The sequence below is a fragment of the Dermacentor albipictus genome, chromosome 1 (assembly GCF_038994185.2).
Source record: "Dermacentor albipictus isolate Rhodes 1998 colony chromosome 1, USDA_Dalb.pri_finalv2, whole genome shotgun sequence".
Classification (NCBI taxonomy): domain Eukaryota; kingdom Metazoa; phylum Arthropoda; class Arachnida; order Ixodida; family Ixodidae; genus Dermacentor; species Dermacentor albipictus.
Window position 1 is genome coordinate 61,648,260 of NC_091821.1, and position 20,534 is coordinate 61,668,793.

General features: G+C 47.7%; 1 protein-coding gene across 1 annotated transcript; it reads left to right on the plus strand.

Annotated features, from left to right (window-relative positions):
- The first annotated feature begins 2,328 nt into the window (after positions 1 to 2,328).
- LOC139055118 (uncharacterized) lies at positions 2,329 to 18,902 on the plus strand. The gene is made up of 5 exons (XM_070532726.1): positions 2,329 to 2,480; positions 6,102 to 6,163; positions 8,981 to 9,085; positions 11,023 to 11,049; positions 18,561 to 18,902. The coding sequence occupies exons 1-5, from the start codon at positions 2,384 to 2,386 to the stop codon at positions 18,609 to 18,611; spliced, it is 342 nt and encodes a 113-aa protein (XP_070388827.1). The 5' UTR covers positions 2,329 to 2,383; the 3' UTR covers positions 18,612 to 18,902.
- Positions 18,903 to 20,534: the final 1,632 nt, after the last annotated feature.

Consider the following 20,534-nt stretch of genomic DNA (forward strand, 5'->3'; position numbering starts at 1 on the left):
ATGGTTCAGAAGCATCAATTATCTCATCTATACCTTTATTTAAGCGAAAAGAGCAGAAAACGGAGCAAAATTTTACGCGTTGGTTTCTTACTTTGCTACAGACTAGAAGTTTAGAGTTGTAAATTAGGTAATACTAACAGTTATGTAATTTATGAAGTATATTCAACCGATATCATCATGTTTGGAGTTCTTCTAAACGATGCGCGGTGCTGTAATATTGCCTTTTGCTCTTTCAATAATTTCAATAAGCCCTATACACCCTTCATCATGCAACTCCATGGGACCTCCTGTACCTTATTATTTATTACTTTCGATATCATCATGCACCAGAGGTGATTGTACTGTATCACAGTGTGCATGTATCAAACAATGTAAACAAGACTTTTGCTGCCGAAAAACCACCGATTTTTCACCTCCCATGTGCCAGAAACGCCACTTATTTCCCCTCCTGACAAAGCGTGCACAAGCGCCATGCGGACAACCGTTTCGTCATATATGGCAGGATAAAGTTTACTGTGTTGAACCGGCTCGCAAACCGATTCAGTGTTGCTATATTCTAGGAACCATAGTGTTGCGAACCGCCAAACCGATTCGCAAAACCTTATAAATTTTTATTTCTCCTTACAAGATACAACGACCTTGTGAAGTCATTTTACCTCGCAAGAGGAACCTTCCCCACCCCTCACCGCAAGTTAAACAGGGCACAGGCAACCACCCTTCGCCTGTTACAGACGAATACATACCCCTCCCTCACACGCTATCACACTATATACCCCGCCATCTACCCGAGCCAGACGTGCAAGGTCTGTAAAACTGAATCGGCAACACTCCCCCACATGCTATGGGAGTGCAAACATCAATACCCAGACCTTAATCCCGTGACCCTCTCGTCGAGATGGCACGCCGCCCTGCGCAGCTGCCATCTCGACGACCAACTCTGGGCGACCCAGCAGGCCTACGAAGCGGCGAAGAGGCAAAACCTCGAAGTCCCATCGTGGGAGGCCTAGGCCCAGCCGACGGAACTGCTGGTGCTCATTAAAGTTCACCCTCTCTCTCTCTCCGAACAGGACTTTAAACCGGAACGAAAAGAAGCGCGCTGAACCCGAACCCGAATAGAGCCGCTATTTTGTTCGGTTCGACACCCTAGTTGGTAAAACTAATATTCATCCGCGCGTTTGCGAAATGTGCATCACAAGTTCTGAATAAAGAAACTGGCGGTAGCGCAGAAAGCCCGAGAGCGTACACCGCGAATCTGCAACGATCCAAGGAAACGCCGGTCGAGGACGACAAGGAAATCGAAGCGGGACGCGCCGTCCCTTATACACAGCCGCCACTCGCTCGCAGCTCACGAGCGGCAGTATAGTCGTAAGCCAACCTCGGGGTTTCCTCGGCCCATCGCCATAACACGCTCTAGCTCGGGCATTCCGGGTGTGTTGACTGGACCGCGGGGTCCCAGGGCCTCGTCCACGATGTGGATCACGGTCCAAGTCACGGTCTACTTCTAAACCATACAGTGCAGGCAACGACCCAAAGCCGCGATTAGGGCTGCGGTCCAGGTGAAGGCAAATGAGTCGGCCCAGGCTCGTTTATAAATGCCTGACAAATTTATAAGCGCCTGATTTTATTAAGGGCTAAATGAAAAGTGCTAAACCCTCGTTTTCTGCCTTGGGCTCTTCGAGTGTTTTCACTCAGCAAGCAAGTGCACCAGCAGAATTAAATGTGAGCACAGTAGTTATGTACGCGGCAAGTACTCATGCAGCACGGCTCCCGCTCATTCCTTTACATTTGATAGATGCAGAGCTGATGCTCTCTTTTTCTTTCTCTATCTTTTTAAGCATTTCGTGCTCAGTAACATATATAGTGTTCGGGCGGTCAATTTTCTAAAATGCGAGACTCTCTCAAGCACCAGGCACATTTTTTTTTATTCCTGTGTATAGGTGCGCGACGTCGACGCATGTTTGAGCGGGGCGTTATTTCTAAATCAATGGCACCTGCAGCGGTCGATATGCACAACACCGCGCTGAAAACAGCTCTGCCAACATGAGGCACCACAGGTAACTCGTTACTTATGCAGGCGCTACCCCACTGTGGTCGCAGAGAAAAAAAGGGAAGGGGAGGAGGTTTTCCAAAGGAACCTTAATAATTCTACGAGGCAAGTTGCGGCCTGCTGCATAAGTAACGCGACAACGGTGAGACAAATGATCGGGCCCCTTCACGACAGCACGCACGTGTTGATATCGCGAACGACTAGGTCAACACTGCAGCCGAGTTGAGGGGGAGACCCTTGAAATACGACACGCCGCTGCGGTGACTCGGAAAGCAGCAGCTCGAAGCCCCCACTGCGCGCCCGGAGCTCACTGACGAGAGTGAACAAGTGAGGGACATGGCGCTTTGGACACCGAGGATTCTTCTCGCCGTAGCAGCGGTCCTCCTGCTATCGACCGACGACACCCTGGCGCAATTGAAAGGGAATCTCTGCGGTATGTATTTCGCTGCGACAGCACGAATACGCGGTGCCTGACGTTTCGGGGACCGCCGTGCGGCGTTGGCGCGTATATATACACCTCGGCAATTTTCAACCTGTTTCGCCGAGCCGGAAGCTATATATCCGCGCAAGTGCTAACCATGCAAGACCAAATTAGTAGCGGTATAAGTAAGGTCCCACGAACGCCACTGTTTCGCCATGCAGTGCTTCGTTTTGCAGTTCCCACAATATGGTTTTTGGAACGTGCATGAAAGCCACGATAAAGTTTAGGGTAATTCCACACCGCAAGAGATACCTATACAGAAACGGCGGGTGCGTCGCGCATTGCATGGCGTGAGCGATGTGTGTGTATACGCAGTCGACCTTTATCAAGCAGTGCGTAACTCTGGTTTTTTGGCCACCTCAACGTTCAGAAAACCCCGTCTGAGAGCTATCGAACAGCTGTACCAATACGCCTGAGTTAGCTCCGCACAGGGCCACGGGACGCAGGTTTTCCTGCCTGTAGGCAGAAAAGCCTGCGCTCTGCCAAGCGTATCTACAGGGTGATCATTTTTTTACGTCTTGAAAATAGCCTGTTGCAGATAACGTAATTCTAGTCCTTGAGCTGTATTATTACGAGAGGCGGATCCTTACTTACCCGATAAAATCGAAACAAATATGTACAACTAATTAACAAAAAAAAACACTAATTATATTTTGAATTGATTACTTTACGGCACATATTGCAATTTAATAATTGTAGCCGGTGAGTTTACAAGGTGTATCCACTTGTAATGAGTTTCCAGAATGACGTCGTGTTTGCAGATATGCGCCATCTAATTCGCCCTAAAATGCACGGTTGTTCCACTTACTTTTGTCACAACACGCTGTTCCACGCAATGAACCACAAAAGTAACTGCAACGCCCATGTATTTTGTACCCCACTTCGGGAAGTAATATCTCGAAACTGGCGTCATCCTGCAAATTAACTTCAGGTGGATACGTCTTGCAAGCTGACTGGCTACAATTGGTAAAGTGCAATATGTTCGGTAAAGTAACTAATTGAGAAGCTCATTACTGAATTTTTTTTGATGATTTGAATATTTGTTTCGACTTTTCGTGCTAGTAATGCCCGCCTCGTCGAATAATCAAGTTCAAGGACAAGAATTATGCTATCTGCCACAGTCGATTTCTAAAAATTCCGCAAAGCTTAAAAAAAAAACGATCACCCTGTATAACTAGCCGTTTTATTTTGCTACTGGCACGCTATTCGAATCGAGTAGCTCGAAAACAGGCTTCCGATTTTACCCACTTTCAGCCAAAATATTTGGGTGTATACCAAAAAAAATGGAAAAAAAAACGTAACACAGAAAAATACCGTAGGCTATCTGTTTCTGTACACGTTGTTCGGCTGTTCTAATTATGACAGCCACGCAATGCGTCATTTCGTACCCACCACACATGTGAGAGCAGAAAAAGTGTACAAACTAACGCGTTATACCTTTTTATCTGATTGAGCTTGAATTAACTATTTTTATCTGAAGGCAGCTACGAAATGCGCGCGATAAGTGATGAACTTTCTGCATGTAAGGTAATGTTACAGAAGCCCATCACTTCTTGCCCATCCCGACTGCCCTCTACTCCTCACACCCCTTACACAGGGTGTCCAAGCTAACTTTAGACAGAGTCTAAAATATGCGAATGTCGCGTAGCTGGACAGAACCAAGGTAATGTTGTTTGCCGTCGCTTGGAGATACTCAAATTATTTTTTGTTTCATTCTACCTAATTACATAATCAGTCATAATTAATTAATTAACTTCTTAAATGTTATATATTGGATCAAAACGTGTCTATGCGAAAATTGTAGAGTGACATGAAAAACTCCTGATACAGCTTTATGTTGCTCAATAAGTGCTACATAAATGTGTTTTTCCGAGCGTGAAAGAAGTCCGTGAATACAGGCAAGTGTCTCGAGCAGCCAGTCGGGCGGCAATTTTGCGTGCAGCCTTCAGCCTTGAAAGAATGAAGCTATACGAGATTATCTACGCAAGTTGTTTATATTTGTTTTAGCCACAAGCAACCGTTCTGTTCTTTCGTTGACAACGCAATCAGACCACATTGCAAGAAAAGAAATTCAAGTTTTGCAAACAATGCACGGCCATCATTAGTGACCTCGCCGATTTCACACATCGCTTGTACCAACAAAATGAAACCTAGGGCACAGAATTAGATATGCCTACATGAGAAGTGAGGTTTTGTTCCGAACTTGCAATTCCCCGATATGAGCCTTGTTTATCACGGCCTCCGGCTGGTTAAACAATGATCTTCATTATATAAAGGTCAGACGGAAAAGGTAGTAAGCAGACTCAATATTTGACATACAACCAAAAAAATGTATATTTAGAGGTTAGATCCGGATACCGTGGTGGCTAAAAAGCAAAGACCCCATTCTTGGCCGAATGCAACCAAATCCAGAGTTTTGACGGTGGCTCATTTGCCGTATAAAAGCCCAAGATAGAAAATTCCGTCGCCGCCAAGCCACACAAAAAGTTTTTCAGCAAGGTCCAAAATCACTGACAGCACGTCTATAAGCGTAACTACTACTGTTATTATTCCTTTCACGAAAGTGAACATCTCATAGATGTTCTCACGGACCACGGCGTGCAAGACCGTTTATTGATGCATGGAACAAAGGAAAAAAAAAAACGTACGAGTAAATTAGTCCCCCTTCGCAGATGGCATACAACTTTAATGTTAGACCTGGAGTTTAAAAACTATCTGTTTTTTTGTCCGTCAAGCAAAAAAAAAATATGGGTCAAGCTTATAGAGTGGTAAGAAGCCATGCGCTCTCTTTTTAACTATATCCTTGGATCGTGGCCTCCTCCAGACACTGAAAGTAGGGCGTTGCACGTATACATATATAGTTCGAGAATTGCTTTGTTACCTCTAATATAGCTTCAAAGTACGTACCATTCCACATGCCTCTAAGTTAAATTAAATTATGGGGTTTTACGTGCCAAAACCACTTTCTGATTATGAGGCACGCCGTAGGGTAGGACTCCGGAAATTTCGACCACCCGGGGTTCTCTAAGTGCACCTAAATCTAAGTACACGGGTATTTTCGCTTTGCTCCCCCATCGAAATGCGGCCGCCGTGGCCGGGATTCGATTCCGCGACCTCGTGCTCAGCAGCCCAACACCATAGCCACTGAGCAACCACGGCGGGTCCACATGCCTCTGAACTTATCCTTTTTTTTTTAATTCGCTCTTAATTGTGACTTTTCAGTCTTTCTAACACGTGTACTTATTTATCCTTTCCTCAGGGAAAAAAAATTAAAATCCTTTCCTCAGGGTAAAATAAAAAGAAATATTTGTAGATAAGTGAACGGCTTAGAGATTTGGGGACATGCACAATAACTGGCATCGTTCTCCATTCCATACATATCGAAGAAATTATGCGTTTATACGGTGTGAATTCTCATTTGCGTGAGCAATTGCCCTCGCGGTTGCGTGCCAATTTTTTCAAGGGCACGACACGAGCAGAGAGAATCGACACTCTATACAAACTGCGTCTGTTCTACAAAAAAAAAAGAAAAACATGTCCGACGCGCTTTAGTTTCGGGCGTTCTACTCGCAGAGATGGACGAAGCCAAGCTCACGGAGATGCTGGACTGCACTTTGTCCAAGTCGCCGAAGGGGGTAAGTCAAACCATGACTGAAAGGTGGCCGATTTCAAGTAGATGCATTTCTTCGCATAAATTCGCGTGCCGTTGTGCGATTGGTCCAAATGTGGCGTGCCGATAAAAAAAAATGAATCATTCGCAGTTGTACGCCGATTCGAGCAACTAACGCATCAAAGACAGCGAAGCTGTTATAAGGGGGTTCTCACAACCTTCAGAAGTCCTAGAGGTCGCTCTAGCTGTCCAATGCAGGCCGAAAATCTAACCCAAGCCTTCGCAACTTGACTCTTCACTCTGTCCAGTGCTGTACCTTCAATATACCCGAACCTTTTCAAATGCTAGATCCGAGCTTATTCCATACTCTCCGTTACATCCAACGCACATTCCTGCATCCTGTGCCGGCCGTGACAACGTGGGCATGGCCGGTATTTTGTAGCGATGCCTTTTCCGATTCTATTCTTTTTCAGACTTTTCGCATGGCCGGTATTTTGTAGCGATGCCTTTTCCGATTCTATTCTTTTTCAGACTTTTCGCGCTTGGCCAGTGGTCAGAGCGATGGTCTGTCCACATTATCAATGGGATCGGGCGGCCGTGTGAGGAGGATGATAAGAATAGCATAGAATAAGGCGTAAGGCATCGCTACAAAACCGCGGCCCATCTCGCAACGTGTTCCAACGCGGCCTGCTATAGGCTGTGTCGCTTTATCTTAGCGATAGCGATAGCTAAGCGATAGCGATTCACTGACTTCGTTGACCGGCTGCGCGTTATAAAACTATGACCATGCTAGCGATGCGATCTTATAACGGTTCGGAAGGCGAAAAGTTCGCTTGGCCTCGCCTGATTGGTCGAAATCCCGTCTTTTCTTTTTTTCTTTTTTGCCGAGAACACCATTCTGGCACACCCCGCGTGGCAAAGTGAACAGTTCGAGGCTCCGTCACCGGCCGGGTTGCTGGCTGTGCTGAGCTGGATAACGTTTCACACCGACCACCCTGCTGACCGCGACCACACCTTCGTCGTAGCCGCACGAAAACCGTTGTGAAACGCGATCCTCTTCACAGCTTCGCTGTAACAACTTTACAGAGCCAGGACATGAGCGAAAAAAAGTTACGCATATCCCACGCATCACTCGGAGAGGCCGCACATATAGTGGAAAATCAAGATGCATAGCTGACAACGAAATTTCGCAAATTACCTTATTTTAGTTATAGTTACATTGGTCATCAATTACGATTGTGGTCATCCACTTGGAGCGAATTTTGAAACTATCACCTGCAGTTTCGAGGTAAGCGCTGTCAAACTTGTGGTAAAAAACTCTGTTCTTCCTTTACTTTTTTTTATTTTTAACAAAACGCCTTTCTATGCATCGAAGGTAAAAGTACTGGACCACCACTGGATTTCGTCGTAGCCTTTGGGAACGAATATCTCGAAACTGGGGTCATCCACAAAATTCATTCCAAGCGGAAGTTACTCTCGAAGTCACCCGCCACAATTCGAAAATTTCAAAATGTGCCGTATACTAATTAACTAAGACGCTAATTAGTGATTTTTGTTAATTAGTCGAATATGTGTTTTGGTTTCTCGTGCAAGTATAATGTGTGCCTCTGTGAATAATTCAGCTCACGGACTAGAATAATGTTATCAGCAGCAGGCGACCTTTAAAATTTTCGTAAAGCTTGAAAATGAGCACCCCGGAAAAAAAGAACGAGAAAAAAAAAATCACAAAGCGTCCTTTCTACGACGGCGTCGAATGAACGCGTTCTCTTTTTTTGCCCGCTTCTTCGAGGGTGAGGACGACTCTTCGCAGCCACCCATCCCTCTACCCATCCCGCCACTCTATCCATTTGCCCTGCACCCCCGTCCTCGGAAAAAAAATTAGTGTCGTTATTTTTTTCACTACCGCTTTGTCTGGAGACACATGCGCTTCCCAGGTGTCTTTTCCCTTTGCGACACTTTAGGAACGAAGTGTTCTGTAGTCTCGTTCACACCGATCAAAGCTGGGCCACCGGCCGAAACTTTAGCAGAATAACAGTACTTGTATCGTTGTTAAACGTGTGAATATATCTTTGATGATTATTTCTCCGGGTTCCGCGCACAATTCTATTCGAATATATATATATATATATATATATATATATATATATATATATATATATATATATATATATATATATATATATATATATATATATATATATATATATATGTATGTATGTATTACATAACGAGGGTCTTATTTGAATCCGGCTACGCTGAAGCCTTCATGTGGCATATGTGGGTTTATTGACTAGTTGCCTTCACCCAAAAAGATCACGTTCTCGTGACGCCTGCGGCAAAAAGGACGTTCCACGTCCGCCGCCAAGGTCTGTGAGTGGTGGCGCTGGCTAACACTCCCAGAGTTCTACTATGACACATAAATAATCAAGAAAGTGGATGGGGAAGTAGCGCCGCGGTAGCTCAATTGGTAGAGCATCGCACGCGAAATGCGAAGGTTGTGGGTTCGGTTCCCACCTGCGGCAAGTTGTTCTTTAATCCACTTTAAATTTGCATTAATTTATCGTTTCTTCATTTCATTTATTAAACACAAGTAATTTCCCCTATGTTGTCCTTGGTGTCAGTGTTTGTTGGCTTCTTATGATATGACTAATAAAAATCGGGCCCCTCGGTTAAGCCCCTTTCTTCTCGTGTATATATATATATATATATATATATATATATATATATATATATATATATATATATATATATATATATATATGTATGTCTGTGTGTGTGTGTGTGACGTTCACGGCGCGTGCTGTACGTGTCAGAGAAAGTGCTTCCCGCGCGCGTGTCGCAGACGCTGGAGTTGTGGGAGAACACCAAGGCCATGTTCGGCGGCAAGCCACCGGCCCAGGCCGTCCTGTCACTGTGCAGCGCCTCCCCTGCGGCGGGCGACACCCTGGTGAGCTGCTATGCCCCGCAGATGCTCTGCGCGCACTGTATCATACACCGCCATGCACGGCAGAAACCACAGAAGCGGCCCCTGCTACTTCCCACGCGTAAAATGTGCTAGCGAGGCTGCGCACTAATTTTGTTACGCAAATTATTTCTCTTTTTCTTTCTTTCCTTTTTTTTGTTTACTCACACGGTAAAAGCTCGACGATGTTTACGTTCAGTTTGCCCGCTCCGCCACCACGCCGCGAATCAGGCGGTCGACAAGCGGGGCAATCAAATACGTAAAATAATACAAATACACCCGTACCGAGGAACATCCACCCAATATATAACAAAGATCGCAGAAGAGCGCGGGCTAAAATCTTCCTTCGACGAATCGATCCTTACGGGGCAGATGCATTCTTCGTCGACGCCGCCAAATATGGCAGCGAAGACAGGTTTGCAATCACGATCGTTGACGCGCGCGGAACACTTACCAGCGCCGCACCAATTTACGCTTAACACGCGAACGAGGTGGAGGAAACCGCGATAGCCTTGTCTCTTCAAGCCGCAAAAGGCCCGGCTTCCATTTTCTCCGACTCGCGCACGGCGGTCAGGGCTTTCTCGTCCGCTCTAGTTTGTAAACACGCAGCCGACATCGTCAACAGATCCTTTCGTATTACTACGCGAGAACACATTGGAGGTCATAACATAGCGTGGTTCCCGGCGCACGTGAACGATGTAATTAACCAAGCGCGTTGCAACTCTAACCAGCGGGCCAACTGCCTGGCGCGTGAATTCACGAACCACGCCCGAGCTAACGGTCCGGCTCTCCCGCAGGATTGCCCCTTCAAAGATAATCTTACGACCTTTCACGTAATTACGTCACATTACAGACACGGCAGGAGGAAATTCCCTCCCCCCAGCCCGAAACTGAACACGGCTCAGGCTGTATACTTTCAGGCTTTTACAGACGAGATCCTACCTTACCCCGAGAGCTCTTAGTTGGATAGACCCGAACTTCCCGCAATCGTGCTCTAAATGCGGTCACGCGTGCTGCTCCTTCGACCACATGCTCTGGCTGTGCCCGTACAACGCGGGCTCCGACTTTCATAACAAGTCCAAGTGGGACGCCTTGCTGAAGAGCTCGGATTTCACAAATCAACTACACGCCGTCCAGAGGGCCCGCGACCTCGCGGAGAGCCACCACTTCCCTGTCCCGTCGTGCGCGGAGCCACCAACTTGATCGGGGAGCCTTCGATTCCCCCCAATCGAGTTCCTCAGGGCACTCTAATAAAGTTCTTGTCACTGTCACTGTCACTGTCACTGTCACACCTATGAGTACGGATTCCATAAGAAAACAACTACAGGGAAAAACATGGTAATAGAGCGAAAGGCAAGAGAAAAGTGGCCATAACGAAACACATGACGTTGTAGGGCTGTACACAGCAACTATAAGGCGTAAGTGCGAGGCGTGCGAAAAGGAGTCGTGGTTTGCGGACTTGCGTTTGCAAATCCTGTGTGCTATACAGTTCTGATTGCGCAGCTACAAAATACATTGCTGTGCTGTCAAAGTTTCTTGTCATTAGAGCGCGTGAGCGCTTATGTTTGTACATGCTTGTACATATCTTATGTACATGCTTGTACATATCTATGTATACCCACCCTGCTATGATCTGATTTCAGATCGCAGTATCTATAAATAAATAAATAAATAAATAAATAAATAAATGTTGTATACTTCACCGTGCATGCGTGTGCGTGCGTGTGTGTTTTACATTTGTGCTTTAACGATAGCAAATGGTATGCTTAATTAGTAATACAGCCGAACAAAAAGTCCTTCCGAAATGTATTGTCGAAATTCGCTCGCTCTTATAGTTTGTGCTGTAACAGACAGGACTTGCACAGCTTGATGAAGTTATGCGCGAATAAATAATTGAGAAGTTTCCATATTTTTATTTTCAGATTTCAGAATTCACTAACCAGCAGACCGTAAGTATACACCCATTCTTCTTCCTTTCTTTTTTTCCTCACTGAAGTTAGCGCATAGAACTTGATCGAGACATCGATAATGTTGTGCTCAACTCTTCACATTTGCTTATATGGAGTTCTGTACTCTTCGTTTCACGCCGGCGTCGTATACAAAAGGACGAAACACTAGTTTTCTGTGTTCCCATTCTAGTCACTCGCGCTGTTTTCTGTACAACTTCTCATCAATTACTGCAGAGTGCGATTAAGCAGTTAGATTTTAGATGCAAAGTATGCATACTTAAACAAACTGATAGTTAACTTCTGCATGACTTTCTGCACCACAGTTATTCCCAACATTGCGCGCTCCTTTCTTCGAGGGGAACGCCGAGGTGGAGCCGAGCGGAGTGGTTGGCTCTGCATGGAGCTCCGTGATTTTCTATCTTTTGACCAGTTTTTCCTACGATGTGCTGAATTTCGTGTGCAATACGTGATTCGGGAACATCGAAGGACTCTGCACACACCAGCGTTAGCGGTGAGCCCTTCGTATTTTCGTAAACAAGGGCCAGGACGTGCCCGCCACACGTGTGCAGACTGCTAACACTAACGCCGACTACGGCGGCGGTGGCTGCTGCGCGGGAGACGCCGCGCGCGCTGCCGCAACAGATGGAGACGCCGGCTGCGTCCGCAGCTGCGACGCCCACGGGGGCGACGAACGCTACGACGAGCACGCCTGAACCAAACTACATTGAAGCTTCAAGCTCGCACGAACCACTAAAAGTACGAGCGACGCTCTCGGACCAGGACCGGGAACAAATGGAGTACCAAGACACCGACGAAGGCGATAGTATCATCCTACAAGACACCGATATGCCCGTCACACGCGTCGGGCAGGAGGAGGACAGAGGAGACTGGCAAACGGTGTTAACTGTTCGCCAGAAGAAGGCTCTCGCTAGAGTTGGAAGAAAAACCATGGGAGCAGGGGCTGCCCACGACTCGTCGAGCCAGCACCTCGGACCAGCCAAGAAGCTGCCGATGAAGAAAAAGCCACGACTCAACAGACTACCTCCGTTACCAAAGGAAGACTTCAAAATAATAGTCCGACCACATCAAGGGCTACCAATTAAAGACTTGACGGCTCCGCAGATTTCCGAAGCGGTCATCATGGCCACACAAAGGAAGGTGAGAGGGGAACACTTCCTTTTACGGCTAAAGCCAGGATCAAACATCTTTATCATATCTACCCCCAAACAAGAGGTAGCAGATATAGTCAGGAAGATAACGACGCTCGTTATCAACGGCAAACAACACGCAGTGAACGCTTACGTGACGGCCGGAGAAGACACAAAGAAAGGTGTAGTGCACGGATTTGCACCGCACACGAGTCCGGAAACACTCCAAGCCAACCTGCGCATCAGAACCCAAGGAGTGGAGATACTACGAGCGCGCATGCTTGGGGAAACAAAGACAGCGGTCATTACTTTCTATGGCCCCATGATACCACGTTTTGTCTACTACATGGGAGGAGAAATACCCTGTTACCCATTCAAGAACACCGTACAATTCTGCAACGCCTGCATGCAAACAGGCCACAGAACGGACGTGTGCCCTCAGCCCCATACCTCAGTATGCAGCAAATGTGGCACTAAGGAGCCACAGCCAGAGCACGAATGTAAACCCACCTGCTCTACTTGTGGAGAGGAGCATCTTGCCGGTTCGAAGGACTGCAAGAAACGGTACAAACAGCCACGGCAGAACAACAAAACGCATAGGAAGTCTTCCTCCAGACTACTCAAAACTCCGATCAAGGAGTCTGTACCAAGGCCACGGTGGTACGACACAGATGAAACGGACGACGACGGATGGCCACCATTAAAGCGACAAGAAGACCTACCAGCGGCGTCGCCAAGACGACAGCGATCCCGATCAAGAGAGCGACGAAGGCGACATAAGGACTCTGACTCTTCAGACCACCCCACTTCCCACCGCCAGCCCATTCTTACAGGGTCCAGGCAAAGATCTCCCACTCCAACAAGGAAGAAGGAACCCACCGACAACAAGGTGAGCTGGGCGGGGATGGTTCGTACCACGGCTCCCATAACATCAAACCCAGAATACCAAAAAATTGTATTAGAAAATAGGCAACTCAAGCGAAGCTTAGAAGAACTGAGGCTGGAGATCGCCGCACTTAAAAGCCAACTCACAGCTAAGGCGGAACAAGCAAAACCCACACATGTGGCACAACAAGAACACACGAAAGTGACACCCACTAAGGACAAAACACTACAACTCCTAGTGCAGCAGATGCAAAGCATCCAAAACTTCCAAGAACAACTATACGCTGATTTACAGGGACTTAAAGGATACGTGGAAGAAACGCTAGCCCGACAAAGACCACTGCGTAAAAGAGCGAATAGCAACCCCAGCGCACCGTCGGCTAGAAAAGCCAAGAATGGCATAATCTCGGACTCGACGGACGTCGAAAGCGTGATCAACAATGGCCAGTAAAACACCCAGAATCGTAGACACCGCTGAGATATGGCATTGGAACTGCCGCTCTTTCCAAAGAAGAGCGGCAGCGCTACAGACTTTCATCGATTCGGCCATCAGCAAACCTGATATTATATGCCTCCAAGAAGTAGGAAAGGGTACAGTCAAGCTAAGGGATTACTACACAGTTACGAATCAGCAGTACCCGCGGGTTGCTACATTAGTGCATAAAGGAATAGCGGTGAGCTCACACTATGTCGCTCAATGCGCAACCGAGCACCAAATCATTGAAATACACACATCGAAGAAAGGGAGAGCAAAGACCTTTATTTGTAACGTATACAGTCCTCCCAAAGAACGTCGACCGGACTTTGCGGCAATTATAGAATACGCATTAGGCCACCTGAAAGGAAAAGACAAATTTGTACTCCTAGGCGACTTCAACGCTCCCCACACCCATTGGGGATACCGACGAGATACCCCCAAAGGCAGAAGCCTGGTAGAAATTACAGAGAAATATGATCTAGAACTAGTAACTCTCCCACTAACACCCACTAGATTAGGAAATAGCGTGTGCGGGGACACCTACCCCGACCTAACCTTCACGCTAAACATAGCGGATGGGCAATGGAGAAATTTAGACGAAAATCTGGGAAGTGACCACTATATTATTAGTTATTCAATGACCACACCCCGGCTCAAACTTCCACCAAAGCAGGCTAGAATCACAAACTGGACGGCATACAGAAAATATCCAATGTCCACAACACCCCCCAACACAGCTGAGGACTGGGCAAAGGAACTCAAAGTCGCGCACGAAGCCACAACACGAAACATATCCATTAACGCGAAAACACTTGCAGTAGACCCACATCTGCTGCACCTGTGGGAGGGCCGGCGTAGCTTAACCAAGCGCTGGAAAACTCAAAGACTGAACAGAAAACTTAGGGCAAGAATAGCAACGCTAACAGAACAAGCAAATGAGTATGCCAGAGAGCTGCAAGCGGAAAATTGGCTCCAATTTTGTGATTCACTGAGAGGGACGCTATCCACCGCTAAGACATGGGCTATCTTACGTAGCATGATAGACCCGGACTCTACAAAGACGGCAACAGCGAGAACGATACGCACCCTAGTAGGTGAATACAAAGGTGACACCGATAAACTGATCCAAGCGCTCAGGGAGAAATACATTAACACAGGGGGCGATAGTGTCGAATCTCTCAGCTACAAAGGGCTGGCAAACAAACCTCTAGATGAGCCCGTTACGGTTGCCGAATTGTATGCAGCGGCGCAGGACATCAGACGAAACACAGCACCCGGAGCGGACGGCATCACCAATGCAATGCTGCGCAACCTCAGCAATGAGCAACTCGGACGACTAGTCGACTACTTCAACAAGGGCATATGGGAAACTGGTACCATTCCACAGCAGTGGAAGGAAGCCACCATAGTCCTAATCCCTAAACCGGGAAAACAGAAAACTATTCAGAACTTGAGACCAATCTCACTAACGTCATGTCTCGGGAAGCTGTTTGAAAAAGTGATACTCACCAGGTTAACTGATTATATCGAAAGTCACAACCTCCTATCGGTGTACATGTATGGTTTCCGCAAACATCTGTCAACACAGGATGTTTTCCTTAGGCTAAGAGACGAAGTAATAAACAACGTGGCGACTGGTGAAGAAAACATAGTGGTGGCGTTGGACCTAAAGAGCGCATTCGACACTATGTCGCATAAGCTCATCATGGAGGAACTAGAAAAAATGGGATGCGGCAAGAGAATTTTTGACTACGTCAAATCCTTCTTAACTGGTAGGACTGCCACGATAGGTTTAGAAGATATGCGATCACCCAAGCTCAATCTCCCCAACAAAGGAACTCCACAGGGAGCTATACTCTCACCATTATTGTTTAACATTGGCATGAACAATTTGGCAAGAAGGTTGCATCAAATCCAAGATCTCAAATTCGCGCTCTATGCGGATGATATCACCTTATGGATGCACAAGGGATCGTTAGGCCACAAAGAAAGCACCCTACAAGAAGCCATCAACACCGTTCAAAACTTCGTGGCAGAACACGGCATGGCCTGTGCACCAGAAAAGTCGGAATGGGTCAGAGTCCATGGACGAAATTACCGTAACAGGCCAAACCTACACCTCCAACTAGAGAACCGAATGCTTCCAGAAAAGACCAAGGTTCGTGTGTTGGGCCTCTGGATCCAAAGCAACAGGCGAGCGGATCACACTATCGCGACCCTGAAAGCGGCAACGAAGCAAATAGCAAGACTAATAGGACGAATCACAAAGAAAGGGAGAGGCCTATACGAAAACGAAACGATACGACTCGTTCAAGCTTTTGTCATCAGCCGGATAACATATGCTCTTCCCTATCAAAACCTAAATCGCACAGAAATCAAGATGGTGGACCAGATCATACGGTGCGCGTACAAGGTGGCGCTAGGATTACCGGTGAACACCGCAAATGAAAGACTACACGACACAGGAGTTTACAACACCTTTGAAGAGCTCAAGGCAGCGGTTATGATAAATCAGACAGAGCGCCTGTGTCTCACACAAGCCGGACAACAACTACTGACTGAACTAAGATATTCGCTGAAACCGCAATATTGCAGTGACCAAATCCATCAGATACCAGGCCCCATCAGGAAGCAAATACAAGCCACACCGATACCAAAGAACATGAATCCCGAATACCACAAAGGCCGAAGACAAGCCAGAGCCAAGCAACTCATCAAAAGCTTTGGGAATAATCAAGAAGTGCAATACACGGACGCCGCTCGGACTGCTAGAGGACACGTCATTGTAGCAGTTCGCAACACCCAGCGGAAAAGAGCCGAAATAACGGCCTCAATAAATACAACATGCACAGCCACTGCTGAAGCTTCAGCAATCGCGATGGCAATCAAACACAGCGACAGCACCGGGCACTCGGCACTGGTTATCTCCGACTCTCAAGCAGCATGCAGAATGTACGTGCAAGGCAGATTGCCACGAATCGCGCTGAGAATTTTAGGCGACGCGCTCCACGAAGAGCATTCAATCATATGGTGTCCAGGACACGAGGGCATCCCAGGCAATGAGAGGGCACACTCCCTAGCTCGAGAACTCACAAACCGAGCGGGGAACCACAGCCCTTTCCAAGACTGTCCACTTACAGCCCGAGACATCCTCGAACACCAACGTCGCACGAGAGAGCGCCTTGCCCCCCCGCATCGGCAACTGGGGGTACAAGAAGCCCGCGCATACAGACGAATACAGACGCACACCTATCCCCACTTGGGAAGAGCACACCACATAAATCCCACACTACATGCCAGCGCTTGTCCATGGTGCGGTGCATGGCCTTCGCTGCCACATGTGACGTGGGAATGTACAGAAAGACCACGAGAAGCGAACTCGCCTGAGATGCTTGCCTACAATAGGGAGCCGTGGGAGATCCTCCTCGCCCGGCCGGGGCTGGGGGCCCAAAGGGGCCTCTTGGACCAGGCGGAGAGAGTAGCCAGGATCACTGGTGTCCTGGAATAGGGACCCACCCAACCGCTTCCCTCCCACCCTACCCTTTTCCTTACTCCCCTCTTCCCTCTCAATAATTAATAAAGTTTTTCCACCACCACCATCCTTTCTTCGAACTTCCCCGCGACTCAGAAGCGCATGGCGCTTTCATGGGCGGTGGGTCAGGCACGCGCTCCAGCTCCAGAGTCCTGACTTTACTTTCTAGCTGGGGACCGCAGGCCGCGAAAACTTAAGTACAAGTTCCCTAGCCATTCAAGCGATAGCCGAGCGGTTCTGAATGACCACTCGCACGAGCCCAAGAGATCTCAAAGCGGAGGAGGGGCGCTTTCTATCGACGTTATACTGCAACGTTACTAAACTCTGTTTCGCAATGGAGTGGCACTGGACCGGAAGCCACAGCGGCGCGGCAACAGATCAGAAGCGCGACCATGTAAATGCAAGTTCCCATCCACTTCAATCTCGAAGGCAGTCTCTGCAGGCGCTCAAAGTACACACGCCTCGAACACAGCTTTTGTGCAACGTTAGCCGAGAAAGGAACATGTGTGCACACACACGGTCACCCCAGCCACGATAGTGGTTCTTTACAGTATAAACATATAGGGCGTCCAAGCTAACGTTGGCCAAGCTGTTCAACGAAAAGAAAAAAAAATATTTACAAGACATGGTGCATGCAAGATGCGATGTTGAAACCTATATAGGTGTGTATACGGTCGTCAGAGGCCGACGTTTCGGCCGCGGAGACCGACCTCTCTAAGAAAGGTCGGTCGGAGCGTCGGCCTATGACGACCGTATGTACTTATATAGGTCTCAGAATCGTATCTTGCACCATGTCTTGTAAATATCTTTATAACAGCTTGGCTAACGTGTTGGCTAGGACACACGGTATACGTTCAACAAGGGCCCTCGTCTTTCTTGTTGTGGCCTCAACACGTGGCTCTTTCGCGCTTGTTTCTGCGGAAATAAAATTAACGCTTACTGTGTCATTCGTTCTTATGAGATCATTTAGCACGCTTAAATAAAATTTATACCGGCAAATCGAGGTCTCGGGAGAGCACTTGGCATTATCATAAAGCTGGCGGTGCTGCTATAGGGTATTCACGGCTCCCAAGGGGCAGCAGGGGAATCAAAGCTGGGACCAAAGTGGTGCTTGGTGTTGGGGCTGCCGAGGCCGGAGCGTGCGGGGGGTGTTTGCATAGCGCAGCGGTGAGCTCTCGACCCGCGGACGAATCCGGGCTCCGGCTTTAGTGCCCCTGTTTCCCCTTTGGCGTGTTTGAGGCGCCGCCATGGTATGCTAAATGAATGACACGTTGTCTACTTGCACTGAGAGCTTGATTTGTGCGCGGCGCGAAAGAAGGAAGAGGCGGGTCCAACAATGGCACGTATACTGTAAAAAACCGTTTTGCCCAACTTCGCGCACTTAGGTTCCATATGATCTGTAGACCAAAGAGCGCAGAGAAAAATCCTCTCCACAAATACTCATGCTCGTGCAAAATTTTCTGTTCAGAAAGCAGACAAGCCGAAGTTCAAGAAGGCTCTCAAGGACTGCAGCTCCTGAAATGAAGAGCCGTGACGTATCTCGAAAAACCTCATGTCCGCGTTCGATGAAATTAAGCGCTCACAAGGCGCACCTCATATACGCATGCAGTACAGAGAAGCCAGCTACATGCTGTCAGGCTGACAATACTTGTCTCCTTTACTTTTGCTCTCGTTCAATAAAAGGTTGCGCTGCTGTGCTTCTTTTCTTCGCTTGATGTTAACGCTGCGCTTCTTGTATTGTACTTTTGCTTGAATTTTTTTTCGACCCATTTTACTCTAAGGGAAGCAAATCATCCGAACACATCGGAGAAACCCCGACGTTTCCCTCCCTGCCTGTTTCATATACCAGAGTGCTTCAACACTTTTTTTACTGCTCACAAAATGACGAGGCCAACTTTGCTCTAGGAACAGAAGCTGTCGCATAGAGTAGCGTCACTGCAGATAATTTTCTCGAGTGACGCAGGCGGAAGCGCAGGCGCTTTCTCAGAGGAACTGAAGCAGCGCGCCGAAGCGAGACTTTTTTTTTCTTTCTTTCTTTTTTTTTTTGCTTGGTTCTGTTGGAGACGTCGCAGAACTTGCAGGTACATGGGTGTTGCGTGAGGAGCGTGAGAAGCGCTGGTGAACAGGGCTCCTAGCATGAGGAGGACGCCCACCTCGGGCGAAGACTTCGCTTGCGCAGTACAATAAAGCTTATTCCTCCTCATTGCTTCTGTTCTTCAAACATTTGGTTCTCGGGGTGTTAGGTTAAACAAGGGGTCTGCTTAGTTTTGTTTTTCATGCTTTTGATCACCTTTCTCCTTTTTTCTCCTTTTTCCTCCTTTTTTCTTTTAGGCAGAAATGTCTCTGCAAATCGGGCTATTTTTATATGACGACGGAGAACAGGATAGTGCATGGGAAAGAGCGACCCGCGCGTGCGTCGTACTGAGTGCGAGCGCCCTAACCCTTTGACAGAAATGCAGTTATATTTGTTGGGGACGCAAGCAATACGTCGTAGAGTAGAATGAATGATAAGATAGGGAGAGTAGGTGCTGATGAGCGAATCGTGATTATTGCATGTGCTTCCGGGGAAGCCGGTCGGGGCCATGGTAGTGATGGCCCCAAACGAACTTGGACGTTTAACTTGCTTCTGTATGAAGTGGGATTCCGTACTGGAGCCGTGTACCTAAACCAATGAACCCTTTTCCTTAATTTTCTACAACCTGACGTAGCAGTCGATGGGCTTGGTGGATTCCGTTCCCTAAACGCCGCCCTATAGCCGCAACACGACGCTCCCGACGCCGTCAGACTTCAAAGAAAGCTGATACCTCTCTGAAGAGTACGCCTTATCCGTCAACACCTCCTTCTCTGCCCCCTAGGCCTGGCGGAATCCAATCCAAATCTGATAACAAGGTCATGGCGGAGAACAATACGACTGTGTTCCACTACTCGCTGTAGACGGCTAAGTAGACGGCTAAGGGGAGACCGGCCATCTTAAGTCTCGTTCCAATTCTCACGAGGAAGTCAAAGTAGACAGCTTCGAGACGGCAGCATCGAAGTCACAAACGATACAGGCTACTTTCCTGTCCAAACAAGATGGTGGCTGAGCAGGGCGCTTGGAAAGCCGACAGGAAGGTTGTCTGCGCACAAGAAAACATAGACACGCTATCCTACGCCCTTAATGTAAGCTACATCGTGTTTTTCATAGGGTCAAACAAATTATGGGGTTTTACGTGCCAAAACCACGATCTGATTATGCGGCACGGCGTAGTGGGGGACTCCGGAAATTTGGACCACCTGGGGTTGTTTAGCGTGCAGCTAAGTCTGAGTACACAGGTGTTTTCGCATTTCGCCCCCATCAAAATGCGGCCGCCGTGGCCTGGATTCAATCCCGCGACCTCGTGCTTAGCAGCCCAACACCATAGCCACTAAGAAACCACGGCGGGTCTTTTTTTCATAGGTTTGC

Excerpts from the sequence above, each read along its gene's own strand:
- LOC139055118 (XM_070532726.1), top strand. The coding sequence starts at position 2,384 with ATGGCGCTTTGGACACCGAGGATTCTTCTCGCCGTAGCAGCGGTCCTC. Across the intron at positions 6,164-8,980 it reads TGTCCAAGTCGCCGAAGGGG|ACGCTGGAGTTGTGGGAGAA; the intron begins GTAAGTCAAACC and ends CGCGTGTCGCAG. Across the intron at positions 9,086-11,022 it reads CTGCGGCGGGCGACACCCTG|ATTTCAGAATTCACTAACCA; the intron begins GTGAGCTGCTAT and ends TTTTATTTTCAG.